The sequence below is a fragment of the Salmo trutta genome, chromosome 1 (genome assembly GCF_901001165.1).
Source record: "Salmo trutta chromosome 1, fSalTru1.1, whole genome shotgun sequence".
Lineage (NCBI taxonomy): Eukaryota > Metazoa > Chordata > Actinopteri > Salmoniformes > Salmonidae > Salmo > Salmo trutta.
In genome coordinates, this window is record NC_042957.1 from 81,493,740 (window position 1) to 81,519,180 (window position 25,441).

The window sequence follows — 25,441 nt, forward strand, 5'->3', positions numbered from 1 at the left end:
GTGACTAAGGTTCAGGGTAGAGTAACGGGTGGTAGCCGGTGACTAAGGTTCAGGGTAGAGTAACGGGTGGTAGCTGGTGACTAAGGTTCAGGGTAGGGTAACGGGTGGTAGCCGGTGACTAAGGTTCAGGGTAGGGTAACGGGTGGTAGCCGGTGACTAAGGTGCAGGGTAGAGTAACGGGTGGTAGCCGGTGACTAAGGTGCAGGGTAGAGTAACGGGTGGTAGCCGGTGACTAAGGTGCAGGGTAGAGTAACGGGTGGTAGCCGGTGACTAAGGTGCAGGGTAGAGTAACGGGTGGTAGCCGGTGACTAGGTTCAGGGTAGAGTAACGGGTGGTAGCCGGTGACTAAGGTTCAGGGTAGGGTAACGGGTGGTAGCCGGTGACTAAGGTTCAGGGCAGGGTAACGGGTGGTAGCCGGTGACTAAGGTGCAGGGTAGAGTAACGGTTGGTAGCTGGTGACTAAGGTTCAGGGTAGAGTAACGGGTGGTAGCCGGTGACTAAGGTGCAGGGTAGAGGTAACGGGTGGTAGCCGGTGACTAAGGGTTCAGGGGTAGAGTAACCGGGTGGTAGCCGGTGACTAAGGTTCAGGGTAGAGTAACGGGTGGTAGCCGGTGACTAAGGTTCAGGGGTAGAGTAACGGGTGGTAGCCGGGACTAAGGTGCAGGGTAGAGTAACGGTTTGGTAGCCGGTGACTAAGGTTCAGGGTAGAGTAACGGGTGGTAGCCGGTGACTAAGGTGCAGGGTAGAGTAACGGGTGGTAGCCGGTGACTAAGGTTCAGGGTAGAGTAACGGGTGGTAGCCGGTGACTAAGGTTCAGGGTAGAGTAACTGGTGGTAGCCGGTGACTAAGGTTCAGGGTAGAGTAACGGGTGGTAGCCGGTGACTAAGGTTCAGGGTAGAGTAACTGGTGGTAGCCGGTGACTAAGGTTCAGGGTAGAGTAACGGGTGGTAGCCGGTGACTAAGGTTCAGGGTAGAGTAAACGGGTGGTAGCCGGTGACTAAGGTTCAGGGTAAGAGTACGGGTGGTAGCCGGTGCCTAAGGTTCAGGGTAGAGTAACGGGTGGTAGCCGGTGACTAGGTGCAGGGTAGAGTAACGGGTGGTAAGCCGGTGACTAAGGTTCAGGGTAGAGTAACGGGTGGTAGCCGTGACTAAGGTTCAGGGTAGAGAAGGTATAAGTGCCGGTGGTAGCCGGTGACTAAGGTTCAGGGTAGAGTAAACGGGTGGTAGCCGGTGACTAAGGTTCAGGGTAGAGTAACGGGTGGTAGCCGGTGACTAAGGTTCAGGGTAGAGTAACGGGTGGTAGCCGGTGACTAAGGTGCAGGGTAGAGTAACGGGTGGTAGCCGGTGACTAAGGTTCAGGGTAGAGTAACAGGTGGTAGCCGGTGACTAAGGTTCAGGGTAGAGTAACGGGTGGTAGCTGGTGACTAAGGTTCAGGGTAGAGTAACGGGTGGTAGCCGGTGACTAAGGTTCAGGGTAGAGTAACGGGTGGTAGCCGGTGACTAAGGTTCAGCGTAGAGTAACGGGTGGTAGCCGGTGACTAAGGTTCAGGGTAGAGTAACGGGTGGTAGCCGGTGACTAAGGTTCAGGGCAGGGTAGAGTAACGGGTGGTAGCCGGTGACTAAGGTGCAGGGTAGAGTAACGGGTGGTAGCCGGTGACTAAGGTGCAGGGTAGAGTAACGGGTGGTAGCCGGTGACTAAGGTTCAGGGTAGAGTAACGGGTGGTAGCCGGTGACTAAGGTTCAGGGTAGAGTAACGGGTGGTAGCCGGTGCCTAAGGTTCAGGTAGAGTAACGGGTGGTAGCCGGTGACTAAGGTGCAGGGTAGAGTAACGGGTGGTAGCCGGTGACTAAGGTTCAGGGTAGAGTAACGGGTGGTAGCCGGTGACTAAGGTTCAGGGTAGAGTAACGGGTGGTAGCCGGTGACTAAGGTTCAGGGTAGAGTAACGGGTGGTAGCCGGTGACTAAGGTTCAGGGTAGAGTAAGGGGTGGTAGCCGGTGACTAAGGTTCAGGGTAGAGTAACGGGTGGTAGCCGGTGACTAAGGTTCAGGGTAGAGTAACGGGTGGTAGCCGGTGACTAAGGTTCAGGGTAGAGTAACGGGTGGTAGCCGGTGACTAAGGTGCAGGGTAGAGTAACGGGTGGTAGCCGGTGACTAAGGTTCAGGGTAGAGTAACGGGTGGTAGCCGGTGACTAAGGTTCAGGGTAGAGTAACGGGTGGTAGCTGGTGACTAAGGTTCAGGGTAGAGTAACGGGTGGTAGCCGGTGACTAAGGTTCAGGGTAGAGTAACGGGGAGGTAGCCGGTGACTAAGGTTCAGGGTAGAGTAACGGGTGGTAGCCGGTGACTAAGGTTCAGCGTAGAGTAACGGGTGGTAGCCGGTGACTAAGGTTCAGGGTAGAGTAACGGGTGGTAGCCGGTGACTAAGGTTCAGGGCAGGGTAGAGTAACGGGTGGTAGCCGGTGACTAAGGTGCAGGGTAGAGTAAGGGGTGGTAGCCGGTGACTAAGGTTCAGGGTAGAGTAACGGGTGGTAGCCGGTGACTAAGGTGCAGGGTAGAGTAAGGGGTGGTAGCCGGTGACTAAGGTGCAGGGTAGAGTAACGGGTGGTAGCCGGTGACTAAGGTTCAGGGTAGAGTAACGGGTGGTAGCCGGTGACTAAGGTTCAGGGCAGGGTAGAGTAAGGGGTGGTAGCCGGTGACTAAGGTTCAGGGTAGAGTAACGGGTGGTAGCCGGTGACTAAGGTTCAGGGGTAGAGTAACGGGTGGTAGCCGGTGACTAAGGTTCAGGGTAGAGTAACGGGTGGTAGCCGGTGACTAAGGTTCAGGGCAGGGTAGAGTAAGGGGTGGTAGCCGGTGACTAAGGTTCAGGGTAGAGTAACGGGTGGTAGCCGGTGACTAAGGTTCAGGGTAGAGTAACGGGTGGTAGCCGGTGACTAAGGTTCAGGGTAGAGTAACTGGTGGTAGCCGGTGACTAAGGTTCAGGGTAGAGTAACGGGTGGTAGCCGGTGACTAAGGTTCAGGGTAGAGTAACGGGTGGTAGCCGGTGACTAAGGTTCAGGGTAGAGTAACGGGTGGTAGCCGGTGACTAAGGTGCAGGGTAGAGTAACGGGTGGTAGCCGGTGACTAAGGTTCAGGGTAGAGTAACGGGTGGTAGCCGGTTGACTAAGGTTCAGGGTAGAGTAACGGGTGGTAGCCGGTGACTAAGGTTCAGGGTAGAGTAACGGGTGGTAGCCGGTGACTAAGGTTCAGGGTAGAGTAACGGGTGGTAGCCGGTGACTAAGGTGCAGGGTAGAGTAACGGGTGGTAGCCGGTGACTAAGGTGCAGGGTAGAGTAACGGGTGGTAGCCGGTGACTAAGGTTCAGGGTAGAGTAACGGGTGGTAGCCGGTGATTAAGGTTCAGGGTAGAGTAACGGGTGGTAGCCGGTGACTAAGGTGCAGGGTAGAGTAACGGGTGGTAGCCGGTGACTAAGGTGCAGGGTAGAGTAACGGGTGGTAGCCGGTGACTAAGGTGCAGGGTAGAGTAACGGGTGGTAGCCGGTGACTAAGGTGCAGGGCAGGGTAAGGGGTGGTAGCCGGTGACTAAGGTTCAGGGTAGAGTAACGGGTGGTAGCCGGTGACTAAGGTTCAGGTTAGAGTAACGGGTGGTAGCCGGTGACTAAGGTTCAGGGTAGAGTAACGGGTGGTAGCCGGTGACTAAGGTTCAGGTTAGAGTAACGGGTGGTAGCCGGTGACTAAGGTGCAGGGCAGGGTAAGGGGTGGTAGCCGGTGACTAAGGTTCAGGGTAGAGTAACGGGTGGTAGCCGGTGACTAAGGTTCAGGGTAGAGTAACGGGTGGTAGCCGGTGACTAAGGTTCAGTGTAGAGTAACGGGTGGTAGCCGGTGACTAAGGTTCAGGGTAGAGTAACGGGTGGTAGCCGGTGACTAAGGTGCAGGGCAGGGTAAGGGGTGGTAGCCGGTGACTAAGGTTCAGGGTAGAGTAACGGGTGGTAGCCGGTGACTAAGGTTCAGGGTAGAGTAACGGGTGGTAGCCGGTGACTAAGGTTCAGGGTAGAGTAACGGGTGGTAGCCGGTGACTAAGGTTCAGGTTAGAGTAACGGGTGGTAGCCGGTGACTAAGGTGCAGCGCAGGGTAAGGGGTGGTAGCCGGTGACTAAGGTGCAGGGCAGGGTAAGGGGTGGTAGCCGGTGACTAAGGTGCAGGGTAGGGGGTGGTAGCTGGTGACTAAGGTTCAGGGTAGAGTAACGGATGGTAGCTGGTGACTAAGGTTCAGGGCAGGGTACTCGGAGGAGGCCGGCTAGCGGGGAATGTTTAACAGTCTAATGGCCTGGTTATAGAAGCTGTTTTTCAGTCTCTCTGACCCAGCTTTGACATTTCTCATCCACATATTTATATATTCTTATTCCATTCCTTTACTTAGATTTGTGTTTATTAGGGAGTTGTTGTGAAATTGTTAGATAGTACTTGTTAGATATTGCTGCACTGTCGGAAGTAGAAGCACAAGCATTTCTCTACACTTGCAATAACATCTGCTAAGCATGTGTGTGTGACCAATAAAATGTGATTTGATTTTGACTTGATTTACTGCTACTAGATGGTAGCGGGTTGAACAGGCCGTGGCTGAGGTCCTTGGTGATCTTCTTGGCCTTCCTGTGACACAAGGTGGTGTAGGTGTTCTGGAGGGCAGTCAGTGTGCCCCCGATGATGTGTTGGGCTGACCGCACCACCCTCTGGAGAGCCCTGCGGTTGCGGAACGATGCAATTGCCGTACTAGGTGATGACACAGCCTGACAGAATGCTCTCAATGGTGCATATATATACATTTGTGAGGGTCTTAGGGCCAAGACTAATTTCTTCAGCCTTCTGAGGTTGAAGAGGCGCTGTTGAGCCTTCTTCACCACGCTGTCTGTGTGAAGGGACCATTTCAGGTTGACAGTGATGTGCATGCTGAGGAATATTCATTTTTTCACCCTCTCCACTGCTGCCCCGTCAATGTGGATGTGGGCGTGCTCTCTCTGCTGTCTCCTGAAGTCCACGATCAGCTCCTTCATTTTGTTGATGTTGAGGTAGAGGTTATTTTCTTGGCACTACTCTGCCAGGGCCTTCACCTCCTCCCCGTAGGTTGTGTCATCGTTATTGGTCATTAGGCCTACCTACCACTATTGTGTCGTCAACAAACTTAATGATTGAGTTGGAGACGTGCGTGACCATGAAATCATGGGTGAACAGGGAGTACAGGAGGGGGCTGAGCACGCACCCCTGTGGGGCCCCCATGTTCAGGATCAGCATAGTGGAGGTGTTGTTGTCTACCTTCACCACCTGCGGGTCGGCCTGTCAGGAAGTCCAGGACCCAGTTGCACAGGGAAGGGTTTAGACCCAGGGCCCTGAGTTTAGTGATGAGCTTGGAGAGGCACTATGGTGTTACGAAGACTGAGCTGTAGTTGATGAACAGCTTTCTTACATAGCTATTTCTCTTGTCCAGGTGGGATATTGGCACTGTGCAATGCAATGTCGATTGCGTTGTCCATGGATCTGTTGGGGCGGTATTGCGAATTGTAGTGGGTCTAGGATGTCAGGTAAGGTGGAGGTGATTTGATCCATAACTAGTCTCTCAAAGCACTTCATGATGACAGAAGGGCGATAGTCATTTAGTTCAGTTACCTTCACTTTCTTGGGTAAAGGAACAATGGTTCCGCATCGTGGCTGACTTTCCCTTTATAATCTGTGATTGTCTGGGATCCCTGCCACATACGTATTGTTTCTGAGCCGTTGAATTGCGACTCCACTTTGTCCCTGCACTGTCATTTTGCCTCTTTAATTGTCTTACGAAGGTCATAGCTGGTCTATTTGTACACGTCCATGTTCCTAGTCACCTTGCCGTGGTTAAATGTGCTGGTTCGAACTTTCAGTTTTGCACGAATGCTGCCTAATCTAACCGTCACAGAGCGAACAATATCCTCTATGCACTTCCTGATGAACTCAGTCATCGAGTCAGTGTATACGTCGATATTATTTTCAGAGGCATTTCCCAGCCTGTGATGATCAAAACAATCTTGAAGCATAGATTCCGATTGGTCGGACCAATTTGGAACAGTCCTTACCATGGGTACTTCTTGTTTGAGTTTCTGCTTATTTGAGGGAAGCAGCGGAATGGAGGCATGATCTGATTTGCCAAAGGGAGGGCGGGGGAGGGCCTTGTAGCCGTCCCAGAACGGAGAGTAGCAATGGTCAAGAGTTGGTGTTGCACGTGTAGCACAGAAGATGCGTTGATAGAATTTCGGTAGCGTTTTGTTTCTCAGGTTTCCTTTATTAAAGTCCCCAGCTACAATAAAGGTGGCCTCAGAATATGCGTTTGTCAGAGAGAGAGAGAGAGAGCGATTGTGTGTGTGAGAGAGAGATAAGAAAGAAAGAAAGAAAGAAAGAAAGAGAGAGAGAGAGAGAGAGAGAGAGAGAGAGAGAGAGAGAGAAACACACATACACACACATGCAGAGATTTATGGGAGCTGTGGTAGCCAATGTGGCCTGGTGAGCATTATCTGGCCAAGTACTTCTAGTTGTTTCAAACCTAACCCAAGCCTTAACCCTAACCCTAACCACACTGCTAACCTTAGCCTAACCCTTACCCTAACACCTCTGCCAACCTTATGTCACGACTTCCGCCGAGGTCGCTCCCTCTCCTTGTTCGGGCGGCGTTCGGCGGTCGACGTCACCGGCCTTCTAGCCATCGCCGATCCACTTTTCATTTTCCATTTGTTTTGTCTTTGTTTTACACACCTGGTTTCAATCCCCCAATTACTTGTTCATTATTTAACCCTCTGTTCCCCCATGTTTGTTTGTGAGTAATTGTTTGTCTTGTATACGGTCCGTTATTGTTGGCTCGGTATATTGTATTGTATTTGTGTAAACTTGAGTGACTCTCTACACCAGCATCACACAGGACGATTACACCTTATGCCTAACCCTAACTTTAAATGAAGACCAAAAAGCTTATTTATCATTTTTTGGGTACAAACAATTTGGACTTTGCAGCTAGGCCATTTAGTGGGGACCAATGTTCTCTCCTCTGTCTGGGCTGGTAGGCTGGCATTACCTCGTACCTCAATCCCACACACAGCTGTCCTATGTTATCTGCCAGGCAAGCAGGCAGGGTGTGTATGTATGCGTCTCTGTGTGTGTGTGTTTGTGTGTGTGTGTTTGTGTGTGTGCTGCGGTAGGCAGACGCTGACAGACTGGGGCTCCGGCAGCCTCCTGCAGCTGTGGAAGATACTGGTCTTCCTGGGTCTCCCCCCTTGCCACTGGAATTTCACCTTCCTACAGTGAAGTAGTGCTGTTGGGGATTGCGCACCTTCAGCGGCACTTTAAATAACTTCCTTTGTGCAGGTATCCACTTCTGACCTCGGTGAAGCCATCAACAGGAAACCGGACTAAAGTCTGGTGGCATTGGGGTGTCTGGTGAAGGGGGCAGGATTGAATGCACCGGGAGCCCTTTTTATTTATGTAAAAAAATGTATTTAACCTTTATTTAACTAGGCAAGTCAGTTAAGAACAAATTCTTATTTACAAAACGGCCTAACCCAGCCAAAACCGGACGACGCTGGGCCAATTGTACGCTGCCCTATGGGACTCCAAATCACGGCTGGATGTGATGCAGGCTGGATTCGAAAAAGGGACTGCAGTGACGCCTCTTGCACTGAGATGCAGTGTCTTAGACCGCTGCGCCACTCAGTAGCCCCAAGATTAAGCCTAGTCTTGGACTAAAACACATTCTCAATAGAAAATCTCCATTGAAAGTGCTGTTTAGACCAGAATTATAAGCTTACTCTGTGTCTGGCAAATTTAGAATACAAATTATAACATGAGAACATGAGAATACACATTAGAACATGAGAGTACACATTAGAACATGAGAAAACACATTAGAACATGACAACATGATAACATACATTAGAACATGAAAATACACATTAGAACATGAGAATACACATGAGAACATGAGAATACGTTAGAACATGAGAATTCAGTTTAGGACATGACAATACATATTAGAACATGACAACATGAGAATATACATTAGAACATGAGAACATGAGAATATACATTAGAACATGAGAATATACATTAGAATACGAGAACATGAAAATATACATTTTAACATAAGAACATGAGAATATACATCAGAACATGACAACATGAGAATATACATTAGAACATGAGATTACACATTAGAACACGAGAATATACATTAGAACATGAGAATATACATTAGAACATGAGAACATGAGAATATACATTAGAACATGAGAATATACATTAGAACATGAGAATATACATTAGAACATGAGAACATGAGAATATACATTAGAACATGAGAATATACATTAGAACATGAGAATATACATTAGAACATGACAACGTGAGAATATACATTAGAACATGAGAATATACATTAGAACATGAGAACATGAGAATATACATTAGAACATGATAACATTAGAACATGAGAACATGAGAATATACATTAGAACATGAGAATATACATTAGAACATGAGAATATACATTAGAACATGACAACATGAGAATATACATTAGAACATGAGAACATACATTAGAACATGAGAATACACATTAGAACATAAGAATATACATTAGAACACGAGAACATGAAAATATACATTTGAACATGGCAACATGAGGATATACATTAGAACATGAGATTACACATTAGAACACGAGAACATGAGAATATACATTAGAACATGAGAACATACATTAGAACATGAGAATATACATTAGAACATGAGAACATGAGAATATACATTAGAACATGATAACATTAGAACATGAGAACATGAGAATATACATTAGAACATGAGAATATACATTAGAACATGTCAACATGAGAATATACATTAGAACATGACAACATGATAATATACATTAGAACATGAGAACATGAGAATATACATTAGAACATGAGAATATACAATAGAACATGAGAATATACATTAGAACGTGAGAATATACATTAGAACATGACAACATGAGAATATACATTAGAACATGACAACATGATAATATACATGAGAACATGAGAATATACATTAGAACATTAGAACATGAGAATACACATTAGAACATGAGAATACACATTAGAACATGAGAATATGCATTAGAACATGAGAACATGAGAATATACATTAGAACATTAGAACATGAGAATATACATTAGAACATGAGAATATACTGTGGCAAAGAAGGGGGTCGAGTGATAAATGGCAGATATGTGAGAGCAGAACTAGTAAACGGGCTCTGCCCGATCACTAAAATGGCCACCCCTATCATTCTGCGTGGGGCCATGAGGAAAGAATCAGAATCGGGCCGAGACACTAAGGAAAGAAACGGAAACCGGGACCGGGGGTCGAGGGGGTCTCCCCCCTGAAACCTTATTATCTGTTACAATTGTAATCGACCGGGACATATTGCAGCCTACTGCCCTATTAAAGAAGAGCCAATGCAATGTAACCTCGGTGAAAAAGTTGAGATATGGTATGCATGTCCTGTGGTAACCACTGTACTTGAAAGATCAAGAAACAAACATATGTGCAGGGTGAAGGTTGAAAGGAAAGAGGTTGTAAGCACTGCTGGATTCCGGCAGTATGCTAACCCTGGTCGTTGCAAACCTAGTGCCGACTCATAAACTGGATGCAAGTCAGGATATCAGTGTTACGTGCATTCATTGGGATACCCGTTTGTACCCCACAGCCTTAGTGAGCATACAAACAGAGGACGGCCTGCGGGATTATGAGGTTGGCGTGGTCCCAAAGATGCCATATGATGTAATATTGGGTAGATACTTTCCTAACTTTGCGAAGTTAGGCCAAAAGAATGGCATATTTGAGAAGCCAACAACCCTGACCAAGCAGGAAGAAGCATGGGGCCTTCAACCAAAGTCAAGAAAAGAGGTCTCCCAGGAGCCAACCTCACAGGTACTAGTAGGGGAGGATGAGGATGAAGTGGAAAACCTCGTTGATAATGAACAGCCCAGTACTAGTGGGCCTGGGGTCGATCTGAATCCAGAGGACGACTATCTAGAACCAGCAGACCTTGCAGGATCCATTACTAATTTCAGGACGGCCCAAAACCAGGATCCAACCCTGCAGCAAGCCAGAGCAGACATGCAGGTCATGGATGGTACTCCCATAAATGATGGGATTATGCCTAATAGTTTTCCCCACTTCATCATGAAAAATGGTTTGGTGTACAGTCTCAAAAATAGGGGTTGAGGTGGTGGAACAGTTGTTGGTCCCCACCCAGTACTGGAGGACAGTACTGGATCTAGCTCATGGGCACATTCTGGGTGGACACCTTGGTATCGATAAAACCTGAAACCGGATTGTAAGGAGGTTTTACTGGCCGGGAATTCAGGCTGAAGTGGCTCGGCATTGTGGAGAGTGCCCGGAGTGCCAGTTAACAGCTCCCCGACCAGCTGTTAGAAGTCCGTTAGTGCCACTCCCCATAATTGAAACGCCATTTGAGAGGATAGCGATGGATATAGTGGGCCCACTACCCAAATCCGCCAAAAGGCACCAATACATTCTGGTCATTCTAGATTATGCCACTCGCTACCCAGAAGCCATTCCCCTTCGGACCATGGCTTCCAAAAATATCGCCAAGGAATTGGTGCTCTTGTTCACCAGGGTAGGGGTTCCAAAGGAGATCCTTACTGACCAGGGGACCCCCTTTATGTCCTGCCTTATGGCGGACCTTTGTAAATTGTGGCATGTAAAACAGTTGAGGACATCGGTTTACCATCCTCAGACGGACGGGCTGGTTGAGAGATTCAACCGGACCCTGAAGTCAATGCTCAGGAAGGTGATCGATAAGGATGGGAAAAACTGGGATTGGATGTTGCCGTATCTGATGTTTGCCATTAGAGAGGTTCCTCAAGCCTCGCTGGGGTTTTCTCCCTTTGAGCTGGTATATGGGAGGCACCCCCGGGGAATCTTAGACATCGCACCGGGAAACCTGGGAGCACCAATCCACCCCATATACTAGTGTCATAGAGCACGTCATGGCAATACAAAACAGGATAGCCACAAGAGCACCAGCGGCACACTTATAACCGGCAGGCTACCCTGAGGGAATTTCAACCGGTAGATAAGGTGTTAGTGCTGATCCCCACAGTAGAGTGCAAACTACTAGCCACATGGAAAGGACCATATGAAGTACTGGAGAGAATAGGAGAAGTTAATTATCGGATCCGACAGCCAGGTCGATGGCCCCAGGAACAGATTTATCACATAAAGCTGTTAAAAGCATGGAGAGAGAGAGAAACACTAATGGTCACGTACCCCACACACACTCAGGAGACAGCTGAAGTAAATATTTCACCTACTCTGTCCCCAGCACAAGTACAGGAAGTAAAGACACTGATCCAGAAAAAACAGAGATGTGTTTTCAGAGGTTCCCGACCGAACTGAGGTTATGGCTCATGATATCGTTTCCCTACCAGGGAGAAAAGTGAACATGAGGCCATATCGGGTACCCGAGGCTCGACAGGCCGCGATTAGAGCAGAGACAGAGAAAATGTTGACAGCTGGAGTGATCGAAGAGTCACATAGTGAGTGGTCTAGCCCAATTGTGATGGTCTCCAAGCCCGATGGGTCTTTGCGGTTCTGTAACGACTTTCGGAAGGTAAATTAAATCTCCAAGTTTGATGCCTACCCCATGCCCAGAGTAGACAAACTACTGGAGAAAATTGGTAAAGCTCGGTACATTACGACCCTGGACCTGACAAAAGGGTACTGGCAAATTCCTCTGACCTCCAGGGCCAAAGAAAAGACAGCCTTTGCAACCCCTGACGGTTTGTTTCAATACACTGTCATGCCATTCGGCTTACATGGGGCCCCAGCCACCTTTCAACGGCTCATGGACAAGGTCCTAAAACCGCACCAAGCATACGTCGCAGCTTATTTAGATGATGTGGGGATCTACAGCCCAGATTGGGAATCCCACTTACCCCGGGTACAGGCAGTGTTAGACACCCTTAGAAAGGCAGGGCTCACGGCGAACCCTGCCAAGTGTTACGTGGGGTTAGAGGAAACAGAGTATCTGTAATACACCGTGGGAAGAGGGTTAATCAAACCCTAATGTAAGAAGGTGGAGGCAATTAGAGAATGGCCGAAACCCGTAAATAAGAAGCAGGTTCAAGCCTTCCTAGGGCTGACCGGTTACTATCGGAAGTTTATCCCAAGTTATGCCACAGTGGCCGCCCCACTCACCGACATGACTAGAGCCAGAGGGCCAAACATGGTCAAGTGGGATGAAAGGGCCACCAAAGCATTTAGGACATTACAGGAGGCTCTCTGCTGTAATCCAGTGCTGGTGGTACCAGACTTTGAGAGAGAGTTCGTGGTTCAGACGGATGCCTCAGAGGTCGGCTTGGGAGCAGTGCTATCCCAAGAGGTAGAAGGGGTGGAACACCCTATCCTGTTTTTAAGCAGGAAGCTGGAACCACGGGAAACCAACTACGCAGTCATTGAGAAAGAGGCGCTGGCAGTAAAGTGGGCTCTAGAAAGCCTGAAATACTACCTGCTGGGGCGCCACTTCACCCTCATCAGTGACCATGCACCACTCACCTGGATGCATAGGGCTAAAGAGAAGAACGCTCGGGTGATGCGGTGGTTTTTGAGTCTCCAACCGTTTCACTTTGACTTGAAACACAGAGCAGGGAAGGAAATGGGAAATGTGGATGGGTTATCCCGCATGCACGCATATTTTGCTGCGGAAGCCCAACCTAGGGGGTCGGATCTAGGGGGGAGATGTGTGGCAAAGAAGGGGGTCGAGTGATAAATGGCAGATATGTGAGAGCAGAACTAATAAACGGGCTCTGCCCGATCACTAAAATGGCCACCCCTATCAGAACTACAGATCACAAAATGGCTGACTACCAAAACTACAATTCCCAGAAGCAATGGGAACCCTCAGAAGGTGGAGCCGACCTACAGATAAAGGGTCAAGACAAACCAGGAAGGTGAAGAGAGGGCTGGAAGGATCTATGAACCATAGAGAAAGAGACAATCGATATTGGCTGGATTTACCGTGTACGAGCTGGACTGTTTTGGACTTACCTGTTGGCGTTTAGACCTGGACCTACCGAGAACCAGATTTGTGTACCGAACCCTGCTATCCTTGACCTTGCCTGTGGCCTGGGTGGACCAGGACGGATAAACAAACTCACAGGTACTGTCATGTTCGAAAGAACTTTCATTCTAGGCTGATTTTGGTGACATTTTCCCACTTAATTTGTGACAAACGCTCCTAACCTTGAAGAGGTTTGCCACAATACATTAGAACATGAGAATATACATTAGAACATGAGAATATACATTAGAACATGAGAATATACATTATAACATGACAACATGAGAATACACATTAGAACATGAGAATACACATTAGAACATGAAAATACACATTAGAACATGAGAATATACATGAGAACATGAGAATATACATTAAAACATGAGAATATACATTAGGACATGAGAACACGAATATACATTAGAACATGAGAACATGAGAATATACATTAGAACATGACAACATGAGAATATACATTAGAACATGAGAATATACATGAGAACATGAGAATATACATTAGAACATGAGAATACACATTAAAACATGAGAATATACATTAGAACATGAGAATATACATTAGAACATGAGAATATACATTAGAGCATGAGAACATGAGAATACACATTAGAACATGAGAATACACATTAGAACATGAGAATACACATTAGAACATGAGAATATACATTAAAACATGAGAATACACATTAGAACATGAGAATGCACATTAGAACATGAGAATGCACATTAGAACATGAGAATGCACATTAGAACATGAGAATATACATTAGAACATGAGAATATACATTAGAACATGAGAATACACATTAGAACATGAGAATACACATTAAAACATGAGAATATACATTAGAACATGACAACATGAGAATATTTATTAGAACATGACAACATGAGAATATTCATTAGAACATGAGAATACACATTAGAACATGATACCATGATACATTAGAACATTAGAACATGAGAATATACATTAGAACATGAGAATATACATTAAAACATGAGAATATACATGAGAACATGAGAATATACATTAAAACATGAGAATATACATTAGAACATGAGAACATAAAATGCCAAACTGGTGTAACAGAGTTACACCCTGGCTTGATGCTTTAATTACACCATGCGTTAGTTACTATGAGATTCCATATGTGTTGTTTCATAGTTTTGATGTCTTCACTATTATTCTACAATGTAGAAAATAGTAAAAATGAAGAAAAACCCTGGAATGAGTAGGTGTGTCCAAACTTTTGACTGGTGCTGTATGTCAGCTGAGATACAAGCCAGTGCAAATGACCAGTGCATCGGTGTTTTATTGAGCTACTTGCCGACGTGAGTTTCATCCCACTGGATTTGTTCCATCCCACTTGATTTTCTTTCCAATGGGATAGCAGCTTGTAGTGTTGGTAGTAACCATCTGGATGATACCATGATACAGTCTACTCCACAGTAGGGACAGTTTGAGCTGCAAGATGGCAACACAACAACACGGGCACAGTGTCCTTCGCTCCCGCTTGCTGAGCATTGCTCTCCAGCTGTAAAGATAGGGAAGTAGCTAGATAGTGGTGTCACTATCAGGCCAGTAAGGGGGGGGGGAGTAGCTAGATAGTGGTGTCACTATCAGGCCAGTAAGGGGGGGGGGAGTAGCTAGATAGTGTTGTCAATATCAGGTCAGTAAGGGGGGGGAGTAGCTAGATAGTGTAGTCAATATCAGGCCAGTAAGGGGGGGGGGAGTAGCTAGATAGTGTAGTCAATATCAGGCCAGTAAGGGGGGGGAGTAGCTAGATAGTGTAGTCAATATCAGGCCAGTAGGGGGGGGGGAGTAGCTAGATAGTGTAGTCAATATCAGGCCAGTAAGGGGGGGGAGTAGCTAGATAGTGTAGTCAATATCAGGCCAGTGAGGGGGGGGAGTAGCTAGATAGTGTAGTCAATATCAGGCCAGTAAGGGGGGGGGGGAGTAGCTAGATAGTGTAGTCAATATCAGGCCAGTAAGGGGGGGGGGGAGTAGCTAGATAGTGTAGTCAATATCAGGCCAGTAAGGGGGGGGGGGGGGAGTAGCTAGATAGTGTAGTCAATATCAGGCCAGTAAGGGGGGGGAGTAGCTAGATAGTGTAGTCAATATCAGGCCAGTAAGGGGGGGGAGTAGCTAGATAGTGTAGTCAATATCAGGCCAGTAAGGGGGGGGAGTAGCTAGATAGTGTAGTCAATATCAGGCCAGTAAGGGAGGGGAGTAGCTAGATAGTGGTGTCAATATCAGGTCAGTGAGGATAGGGAAGTAGCTAGATAGTGTTGTCAATATTTAAACATTGGTTATGTTGTTATACAATAATCATCCTTAACCATTGGTTATGTTGTTATACAATAATCATCCTTAACCATTGGTTATGTTGTTATACAATAATCATCCTTAACCATTGGTTATGTTGTTAAACAATAATCATCCTTAACCATTGGTTATGTTGTTATACAATAATCATCCTTAACCGTTGGTTATGTGTTTTATGGTAACTGTGCCAGCCCTGTGTGTGTGTGTCCGTTGAGAGAGAGAGAGGAACGATCACATCCTACAGGGATGACAGACAGAGCTGTTACCGTTTAACGAACCTCCATAACGACCATCAATTAACTAATGAATCCATAAGGAGCTCGGTCCATTAGATCAACCTATTCCATTAGTGATTAACTTCCAGAAATGTTTACAAGCTACTATACTTGTAGAAGTTACCTATAGACAGGTCTAGGATCAGCTCAGGTCTAGGATCAGCTGAGAGAGAGAGAGAGAGAGAGAGATCTGAGGCGAGAACCTTATTGCATCGAGTATGTCTGTGTGTGACTCTCCCTCTCTCTCACAATCACTAACACACACATGTTTAATTGGGTGTTCTACATCTTGGAAAGTGAGGGGGGAGATAGTGTGGATGTGTTATCCACAAAAGAGAAGGAGTTTCACCTTCAACTGGGAAATAATGTATTTCTCTCTCTCTCTCTCACACACACACACACACACACCCTTTTCCAGTCTAATGTTCACAGTGTTTTCCATCCAGTCCATTCATCCAGATTTAATTCCAGCTGCTCTCTTTGCTCTTAACAATATCCATTTCTTTAAAAAGTTCTTTAAAAATCTGAATTGAAAGTCTTCTGGCAGACTCCCCAAACAATCTGTCCTAGGCTTTGTCCTCCTCAAGTGTTTGCTAAGACTTTTCATTATGTACTATGTTGATTTGTCAATGGAGAATAAGGCCTGGGATTTAATCCCATTGCGCTTTGTCAGCTTCGTGCCATTTAAAAGGAATTACTATGTTCTGTTGTCTATGGAGAATAAGGCCTGTGATTTAATTCCATCGCGCTTTGTCAGCTACCCTCCGTTTAAAATAAACTCCCGATTGAGCCGACATATGCAGCGTTTACTGTGAATGCGGTCTCCGGGGAACATTGCCTTTAAAAGGTACATAGCTGACAAAACACAATCAGATAGAATCCTAGCCTTTTAATATTTAAACTCTTTACTGTGTTTTGTACTGTCTATGGAGAGTCATATCCTGAGACTATTTACTAGGTTCTGTTGTCTATGGAGAGTCATATCCTGAGACGATTTACTAGGTTCTGTTGTCTATGGAGAGTCATATCCTGAGACGATTTACTAGGTTCTGTTGTCTATGGAGAATACAATCTTAAGAGAGAGGTGTAGTGTAGGTCGGGTCAGTTTTAGGTTTTAATTAGTTTAAATTCTTTATGTTAACAGATATTCATGCCCTTGTTCTCTCTCTCTCTCTCTCTCTCTCTCGCTCTCTCGCTCTCTCGCTCTCTCTCTCTCTCCTCTCCTCTCTCTCTCTCTCTCTCTCTCTCTCTCTCTCCCTCTCTCTCTCTCTCGCTCTCTCCCCCTCTCCTCTCCTCTCCTCTCTCTCTCCTCTCTCTCTCTCTCTCTCTCTCTCTCTCTCTCTCTCTCTCTCTCTCTCTCTCTCTCTCTCTCTCTCTCTCTCTCTCTCTCTCTCTCTCTCTCTCTCTCTCTCAGGTGAGAAGTGCCGTAGCTTCATTGATCTGGCTCCGGCCTCAGAGAGAGGTGAGTAATGTGGGTGTATGTTTGTGTGGGTGTATGTTTGTGTGTGTGCTGAGGCCCTAGGTCTGGGATGTGTCTGTACCAGGCTGAAGCAGCCTCACCACTGAACAGCCTTCTATAGGAGTTAAAGGTGGGCTGAAGCAGGCTGAAGCAGCTTCACCACTGAACATCCTTCTATAGGAGTTAAAGGTGGGCTGAAGCAGGCTGAAGCAGCTTCACCACTGAACAGCCTTCTATAGGAGTTAAAGGTGGGCTGAAGCAGCATCACCACTGAACAGCCTTCTATAGGAGTTAAAGGTGGGCTGAAGCAGGCTGAAGCAGCTTCACCACTGAACAGCCTTCTATAGGAGTTAAAGGTGGGCTGAAGCAGCTTCACCACTGAACAGCCTTCTATAGGAGTTAAAGGTGGGCTGAAGCAGCTCCACCACTGAACAGCCTTCTATAGGAGTTAAAGGTGGGCTGAAGCAGCTTCACCACTGAACAGCCTTCTATAGGAGTTAAAGGTGGGCTGAAGCAGCTTCACCACTGAACAGCCTTCTATAGGAGTTAAAGGTGGGCTGAAGCAGGCTGAAGCAGCTTCACCACTGAACAGCCTTCTATAGGAGTTAAAGGTGGGCTGAAGCAGCATCACCACTGAACAGCCTTCTATAGGAGTTAAAGGTGGGCTGAAGCAGCATCACCACTGAACAGCCTTCTATAGGAGTTAAAGGTGGGCTGAAGCAGCATCACCACTGAACAGCCTTCTATAGGAGTTAAAGGTGGGCTGAAGCAGCTTCACCACTGAACAGCCTTCTATAGGAGTTAAAGGTGGGCTGAAGCAGCTTCACCACTGAACAGCCTTCTATAGGAGTTAAAGGTGGGCTGAAGCAGCTTCACCACTGAACAGCCTTCTATAGGAGTTAAAGGTGGGCTGAAGCAGCATCACCACTGAACAGCCTTCTATAGGAGTTAAAGGTGGGCTGAAGCAGGCTGAAGCAGCTTCACCACTGAACAGCCTTCTATAGGAGTTAAAGGTGGGCTGAACGAGGCTGAAGCAGCATCACCACTGAATGGCCGTCTGAAACGGGCCCATAGCGATCCTCCAGGTCCAGAATAAAGCAGGGCCACGTGAAAACAGAAACAGACTGATGCATACTGCAACTGGCATTCTCCTATTTACCACATGATATAATCTTCTGTCCAAAACAGACGTCTTCACTTCCATGTACTGTGCACATTCAATATAGGGATCACTTTTAACAATGATCAACTTGATTGGAATTTGTCGACTAGCGGCAACAACGTTTAGCGTTTCGCAAAGGTGCACAACCACGCCAACACACGGAGCGCCGACACTGTGGGAAATATGAACAACTACAGCTTCAAATTGAATGAAATGAACAGAACTTCTATCTCGTGAGTGTTATGATTATACGTAAACCTAAACAACTTTTCCCTCTGAGGTAAAAGGCTAATTTAGCTTGAATAAATGAACTTTTCCAAACAGACATTTCCTAGTGAACTGGGCATTGTTGAAATATAAAGCTATAACTCAATGCCAAGAGCCAAGCTGTCAATCTGTCATAAAGGCAAAGGGTGGCTACTTTGAAGAATCTCAAATATAAAATATAATTTTTGATTTGTTTAACACTTTTTTTTGGTTACTACATGATTCCATGTGTGTTATTTAATAGTTTTGATGTCCTCGCTAATATTCTACAACGTAGAAAATAGTAAAAATGAAGAAAAACCCTGGAATGAGTAGGTGTGTCCCAGCTGTTGACTGGTTCTGTATCTAGTCAAAAGTTTGGACACACCTACTCATTTCATGAATGAGGCAGGGTTTGTCAGCTAGGTTTGGCCTCGGGCCACATGTTTTCTGAGCCAATAGTCGGCTCAGAAAACAGTATATAATATTAGCACAATTAATTGGCCTACACTACAAATCGAATAACATTTTTAACACGTCTGATTTAGTACTTAATACATTCAGTGACAATAATATACACATTTTGATCTCATTACGCTCATAAAATCACCATGTCTCTTTTCAGTTATTATTGTTGTATATTTCTCTGTGCGTTGATTGGTGGGGAAAAACAGGTCTACGTAGCCTACTGTAGTCAACACTACTTTTTTTAATGTCAACATTCGTTCAGAACAATTAGCTTGACAGCAAGAGAACATGTCACCCTCAAAAAGTAGCAAAAGAAAGGTGGATAATGAAAATCGAAAGTTTCAAGGAAGAGTGTACAGAGAGATATGAGTTCATCTTTCCATCTTTTCACAATGACCAGCCAGTGTGTCTTATTTGCAATGAAAATATCGCTGTTTGCAAATAATTCAATCTCAGACGTCACTATGAATCTAAGCATGGAACTTTCAAATTGGCCTTCCTACCCAAGACAGAGGCCCAACGTAGAACGATTCAAGCGTTAACTGCAAGCTACACACACAGTTTTTTTGGCTGACATATTCTGTCACTTAAATGAGTTAAATCTGCAGTTACAAGGAAGAGGGAAAACAGTTGTGGACTTGAGGCCTTTACTAGGAAGCTTGAGTTGTTCGATTTGGACTTGTCATCTGGAAGACTACTGCACTTCAGCACACTGAAGGACGGACATGCAGATGGACCAGGCCGCAGCATTGTCACAGAGTTGATGGAAGATTTCATCAAGCAGCTGAGGGACAACTTCTCCACCAGATTTGAAGACAACATCATGCCTGCCCAACTTGGCCAAGGACGTTTGTCCACCTGGGCGGACTGTGACCATCTCACAGTCCGCCCAGGTGGAGAATTCTCCTCCCTTGCTAAGAAAATTATACCCTCACTGGATGAGGCCGCAATTCAAACTGAGATGATTGAATTCCAGACATCGAGCCAAATCAGGGATGCGATCAGGAGTGCCGAGTCCTTGTGTGCGTTTTGGATGGCATGCTCAGAGGAATACAACAGAATAAAGAAACTTGCATTTTATGTGCTGACAATGTTTGGATCGACTTACACCTGCGAGTCCTCATTTTCTACTTTGAACGCAATCAAGAGTCACGACAGGCACCGGCTTTCACAGAAGTCAATCAAGACTCGCGACAGGAACCGGCTTTCACAGAAGTCAATCGAGGACTGCCTGCGCATCAACATCACATCCATCTCACCTGACATCCACAATATTGTGTCCAAGGGGAAATGCAACTCTTCCCATTGAGTAAATAACTTAATGGCCTATATGACTGTATTTAGTAAATACTAACATTATTATGAGTGCTTATCCAGGAATATTTAGGTGTCAAGCTGACAGTATTTTCTGTTTGTTCAGTCGGTACAGGAGCAGGCTATACCAATACAGACATTCAGATACAGATATCTTTTTTTCTTCTTTAAATTATTGTTCTTTGTAGGATGCTACCTTTTTGGCCAGTTGCAGTTGTAAGTCGGCCTAATAAATAAATACAAATCCCTCTTCTATTAGGCCATGTTGTTGTCTTGTGAAAGATGCTGTTCAGCCACATAGCGTAGCTCAGCCAGATCAGTTATTTTACATGGGCCTTCGCACTGAATAAATAGACTCCAATTAAGCACTCTTGTTGTTTGTAAAGTCAAATTGAAATGAAGATTATTGATGAAATGACTTACTCTACTGGTGTAGGTTTTCTTCATCTGTTGCTGGGCAACACTTGCATAACAAGTTAGCAATATTTTCAGCACCAGGCGCTGTTCACCTCCTATTGGTTGCGCTGCAGTTGCAGCTTTATGTTTTAGCACCACAAAATGGTCCGCTGCCTGCTTTATTAGTTCACCGTCTCCTGCATTCTCTCCCCTCATGAATTAAGTTAAAATGTAACTTTTGCATTATGTCCCTTCTTGGGACATTGCATTTGGGAGTTTTTGCATCTCGGGTCCTATATATATATATATATATATATAATTTTTTTTTTTTAAATGAACAAAATATTAATGTCACGTCCTGACCAGTAAAAGGGGTTATTTGTTATTGTAGTTTGGTCAGGACGTGACCGGGGTGTGTTTGTTTTGTGTTGTCGAGGTTTTTTGAGGTATTGTTCTATGTTTTGTATTTCTATGTTCGTATTTCTAGTTGTTCTATTTCTATGTTCGTTTTGGGAACGACCTCCAATTAGAAGCAGCTGGTTGTCATTTGCTTCTAATTGGAGGCCATATTTATATGGGTTTATTTTCTCTTGTGTTTGTGGGTGGTTGTTTCTTTGTATAGCTGGTAGCCTTACAGGACTGTCGTTTGTTTTCTTGTTTTTGTTTAGTGTTCACTTTTAGTAAATAAAAGTATAAGTATGTACACTTACCACGCTGCGTATTGGTCCGATATTTCTTACTCCTCATCTGAAGACGAAGCTTATGACAATTAATAATTCATTTTAGGGGGGATAATATTACTGAAGGGCCAAATTGGCCCGCTGGCTGCCAGTTGGGGACCCTGCACTAGAGACTCAGAGGTGTTTCAACAATGTGTGTCTATATCAAATGTTATTGCTCACATACACATATTTAGCAGATGTTTTTGCTGGTTTAGTGAAATGCTTGTGTTCCTAGCTCCAACAGTGCAGTAGTATCTACAAATTCACAACAATACACAAATCTTAAAGTAAAAGAATGGAATTAAGGAATATATAAATATTAGGACGAGAAATGTCGGAGTGGCATTGACTAACATTTTTGGGATAGGGTAGTGTGCAGTATGATGGCGATTACATCGTCTGTGGATCTATTGGGGCGGTAAGAGAGTTGAAGTGGGTCTAGGATGTCAGGTAAGGTAGAAGTGATATGATCCTTGACTAGCCTCTCAAAGTACTTCATGATGACAGAAGTGAGTGCTACAGGGCGGTAGTCATTTAGTTCAGTTACCTTTTCTTTCTTGGGTACAGGAACAATGGTGGACATCTTGAAGCAAGTGGGGACTGCAGACTGGGATAGGGAGAGATTGAATATGTCCGTAAACACTCCATCCAGCTGGTCTGCGCATGCTCTGAGTACGCGGCTAGGGATGCCATCTGGGCCGGCAGCCTTGCGAGGGTTAACACGCTTAAATGTCTTACTCACATCGGCCACAGCACTTTGTTATCCTTAAAGAAGGCTTTGTTAAAGAAGGTTCCGTTTGTTAAAGAAGGCGAAGAAGGTGTTCAGTTTGTCCGGGAGCAAAACGTCGGTGTCCGGGAAGTGGCTGGTTTTCCCTTTGTAATCGTCTGATGTCTGAGCCGTTGAATTGCATTTTGCCTGTTTGATTGTCTTATGAAGGAGATAACTGGACTGTTCCCAGTCACCTTGCTGTGGCTAAATGCGTTAGTTCACGCTTTCAGTTTTGCCGCCATCTATCCACGGTTTATGGTTTGGGTAGGTTTTAATAGTCACAATGGGAACAACATCCCCTATGCACTTCCTGATGAACTCACTCACTGTGTCTGTGTACACGTCCATGCTTTTCTCAGAGGCAACCCAGAACATATCCCAGTCCGCGTGATCAAAACAATCTTGAAGCATGGATTCCGATTGGTCAGACCAGTGTTGAATAGACCTTAGCATGGGTACTTCCTGTTTGAGTTTCTGCCTATAGGAAGGGAGGAGCAAAATGGACTTGTGATCTGATTTGCCAAAGGGAGGGTGGGGGAGGGCCTTGTAGGCATCCTGGAAGAGGGAGTAGCAGTGGTCCAGTGTTTTTCCAGCGCAAGTTCTACAGTCAATGTGTTGATAGAAGTTCGGTAGCATTTTCCTCAAATTTGCTTTGTTAATTAAAGTCCCAAGCTACTATAAATGCAGGCTCAGGATATGTGGTTTCCAGTTTGCAAAAAGTCCAGTGTAGTTCCTTGAGGGCCGTCGTGTTATCGGCTTGTGGGGGAATATACACGGCTGTAACTATAACTGAAGAGAATTCTCTTGGGAGGTAATACGGTTGGTGTTTGATTGGGAGATATTCTAGGTCGGGTGAACAAAAGGACTTAAGTTTCTGTACGTTATGACAAACACACCATGAAACACTACCACCTTTCTTCTTCCCGGGGAGTTGTTTATCTCTGTCTGCGCGATGTTCTGAGAACACCGCTGGCTGTATGTACAGGGACAGTGTATCCGGAGGGAGCCATGATCCTTTGAAACAGAGTATGTTACAGTCCCTGATGTCTCTCTGGAAGGAGATCCTCGCCCTGAGCTCGTCTACTTTATTGTCCATAGACTGAACATTAGTGAGTAATATCTCTGATTAATACTGCTTTCATTCCTACACTAAGGTCATCTCTGTTTAAATTCCCTGGGCTAGGTGGGACGCTCCCTAGTCAACAGCCAGTGGAATCGCGTGGCGTGAAATACAAATACCTCAAAAATGCTGACTATAACATATGACTATTTTACACCATTTTAAAGACAAGACTCTCGTTAATCTAACCACATTGTCCGATTTCAAAAAGGCTTTACAGCGAAAGCAAAACATTAGATTATGTCAGGAGAGTACCCTGCCAAAAATAATCACACAGCCATTTTCAAAGCAAGCATATATGTCACAAAAACCAAAACCACAGCTAAATGCAGCACTAACCTTTGATGATCTTCATCAGATGACACTCCTAGGACATTATGTTATAAAATACATGCATGTTTTGTTCAATCAAGTTCATATATCAAAAACCAGCTTTTAACATTAGCATGTGATGTTCAGAACTAGCATACCCACTGAAAACTTTCGGTGAATTTACTAAATTACGTTCACAAACATTCACAAACGTTCACAAAATACATAACAATTATTTTAAGAATTATAGATACAGAGATCTTTTATGCAATTGCGGTGTCAGATTTTTTGGCGAAAGCACATTTTGCAATATTCTGAGTACATAGCTCGGCCATCACGGCTAGCTATTTTGACACCCACCAATTTTGGGACTCACTAAACTCAGAATTACTATTAGAAAAATTGGATTACCTTTGCTGTTCTTCGTCAGAATGCACTCACAGGACTTCTACTTCAACAACAAATGTTGTTTTGGTTCCAAATAATCCATAGTTATATTCAAATGGCTCCGTTTTGTTTGTGCGTTCAGGTCACTATCCGAAGGGTGACGCGCGAGCGCATTTCGTGACAAAAAAATTCAAAATATTCCATTACCGTACTTAGAAGCATGTCAAACAATGTTTAAAATCAATTTTTATGCTATTTTTCTCGTAAAATAGTGATAATATTCCAACCGGGCAACGGTGTATTCATTCAAAGGCTGAAAGAAAAAATTCAGAATTCTCGTGAACGCGCATCTCAGTCTCACTGTCCCCAGGCTGACCACTCACAAACTCTCCTGCTGTTCTTCGCCCAGAGACAGCAGACACCCCATTCCACTTTCTGGCGGCTTTAGAGAGCCAATGGGAGCCTTAGAAAGTGTCACGTTACAGCACAGATGCTGTATTTTCAATAGAGATGCAACAGAAGGACAACAAATTGCCAGACGGGACACTTCCTGTATGGAATCTTCTCAGGGTTTGGCCTGCCATATGAGTTCTGTTATACTCACAGACACCATTCAAACAGTTTTAGAAACTTTAGAGTGTTTTCTATCCAAATCTACTAATTATATGCATATTCTCATTTCTGGGCAAGAGTAGTAACCAGTTTAAATCGGGTACGTTTTTTATCCGGCCGTGCAAATACTGCCCACTAGCCCTAACAGGTTAATACTGCTTTCATCACTATGGTAAGGTCTACTCTATTCGAGAGAGAGAGAGAGAGAGGTCTTCCTGTTTAGCCCTGTTGCACACAGCCTTACTTTGGAGAGAGGGGCGTCCTAGTAGAGAGGGGCGTCCTAGTAGAGAGGGGCGTCCTAGTACAGAGGGGCGTCCTGGTAGAGAGGGGCGTCCTGGTAGAGAGGGGCGTCCTGGTACAGAGGGGCGTCCTGGTACAGAGGGGCGTCCTGGTACAGAGGGGCGTCCTGGTACAGAGGGGCGTCCTGGTACAGAGGGGCGTCCTGGTACAGAGGGGCGTCCTGGTACAGAGGGGCGTCCTGGTACAGAGGGGCGTCCTGGTACAGAGGGGCATCCTAGTACAGAGGGGCATCCTAGTACAGAGGGGCGTCCTAGTACAGAGGTGCATCCTAGTACAGAGGGGCGTCCTAGTAGAGTTAAAGGGTCTCTACTACTTCTTTTAATATCAAGAACTCTCACCGTTTACATCTGGTCTGGGATCAGCAAGCTGTTTTACATAGAATCTGGTCTGGGATCAGCAACCTGTTTTACATAGAAT

The 25,441-nt window shown here is 45.5% G+C and overlaps 1 protein-coding gene across 1 annotated transcript in view; it reads left to right on the plus strand.

Annotated features, from left to right (window-relative positions):
• Nucleotides 1-25,441, plus strand: part of gsg1l (gsg1-like) — a 43,730-nt gene that overhangs the window by 1,724 nt on the left and 16,565 nt on the right. Inside the window, exon 2 of the mRNA XM_029763786.1 lies at nt 17,172-17,219. Coding sequence (XP_029619646.1) covers nt 17,172-17,219 — 48 coding nt within the window. The remainder of the gene's footprint in view (nt 1-17,171; nt 17,220-25,441) is intronic.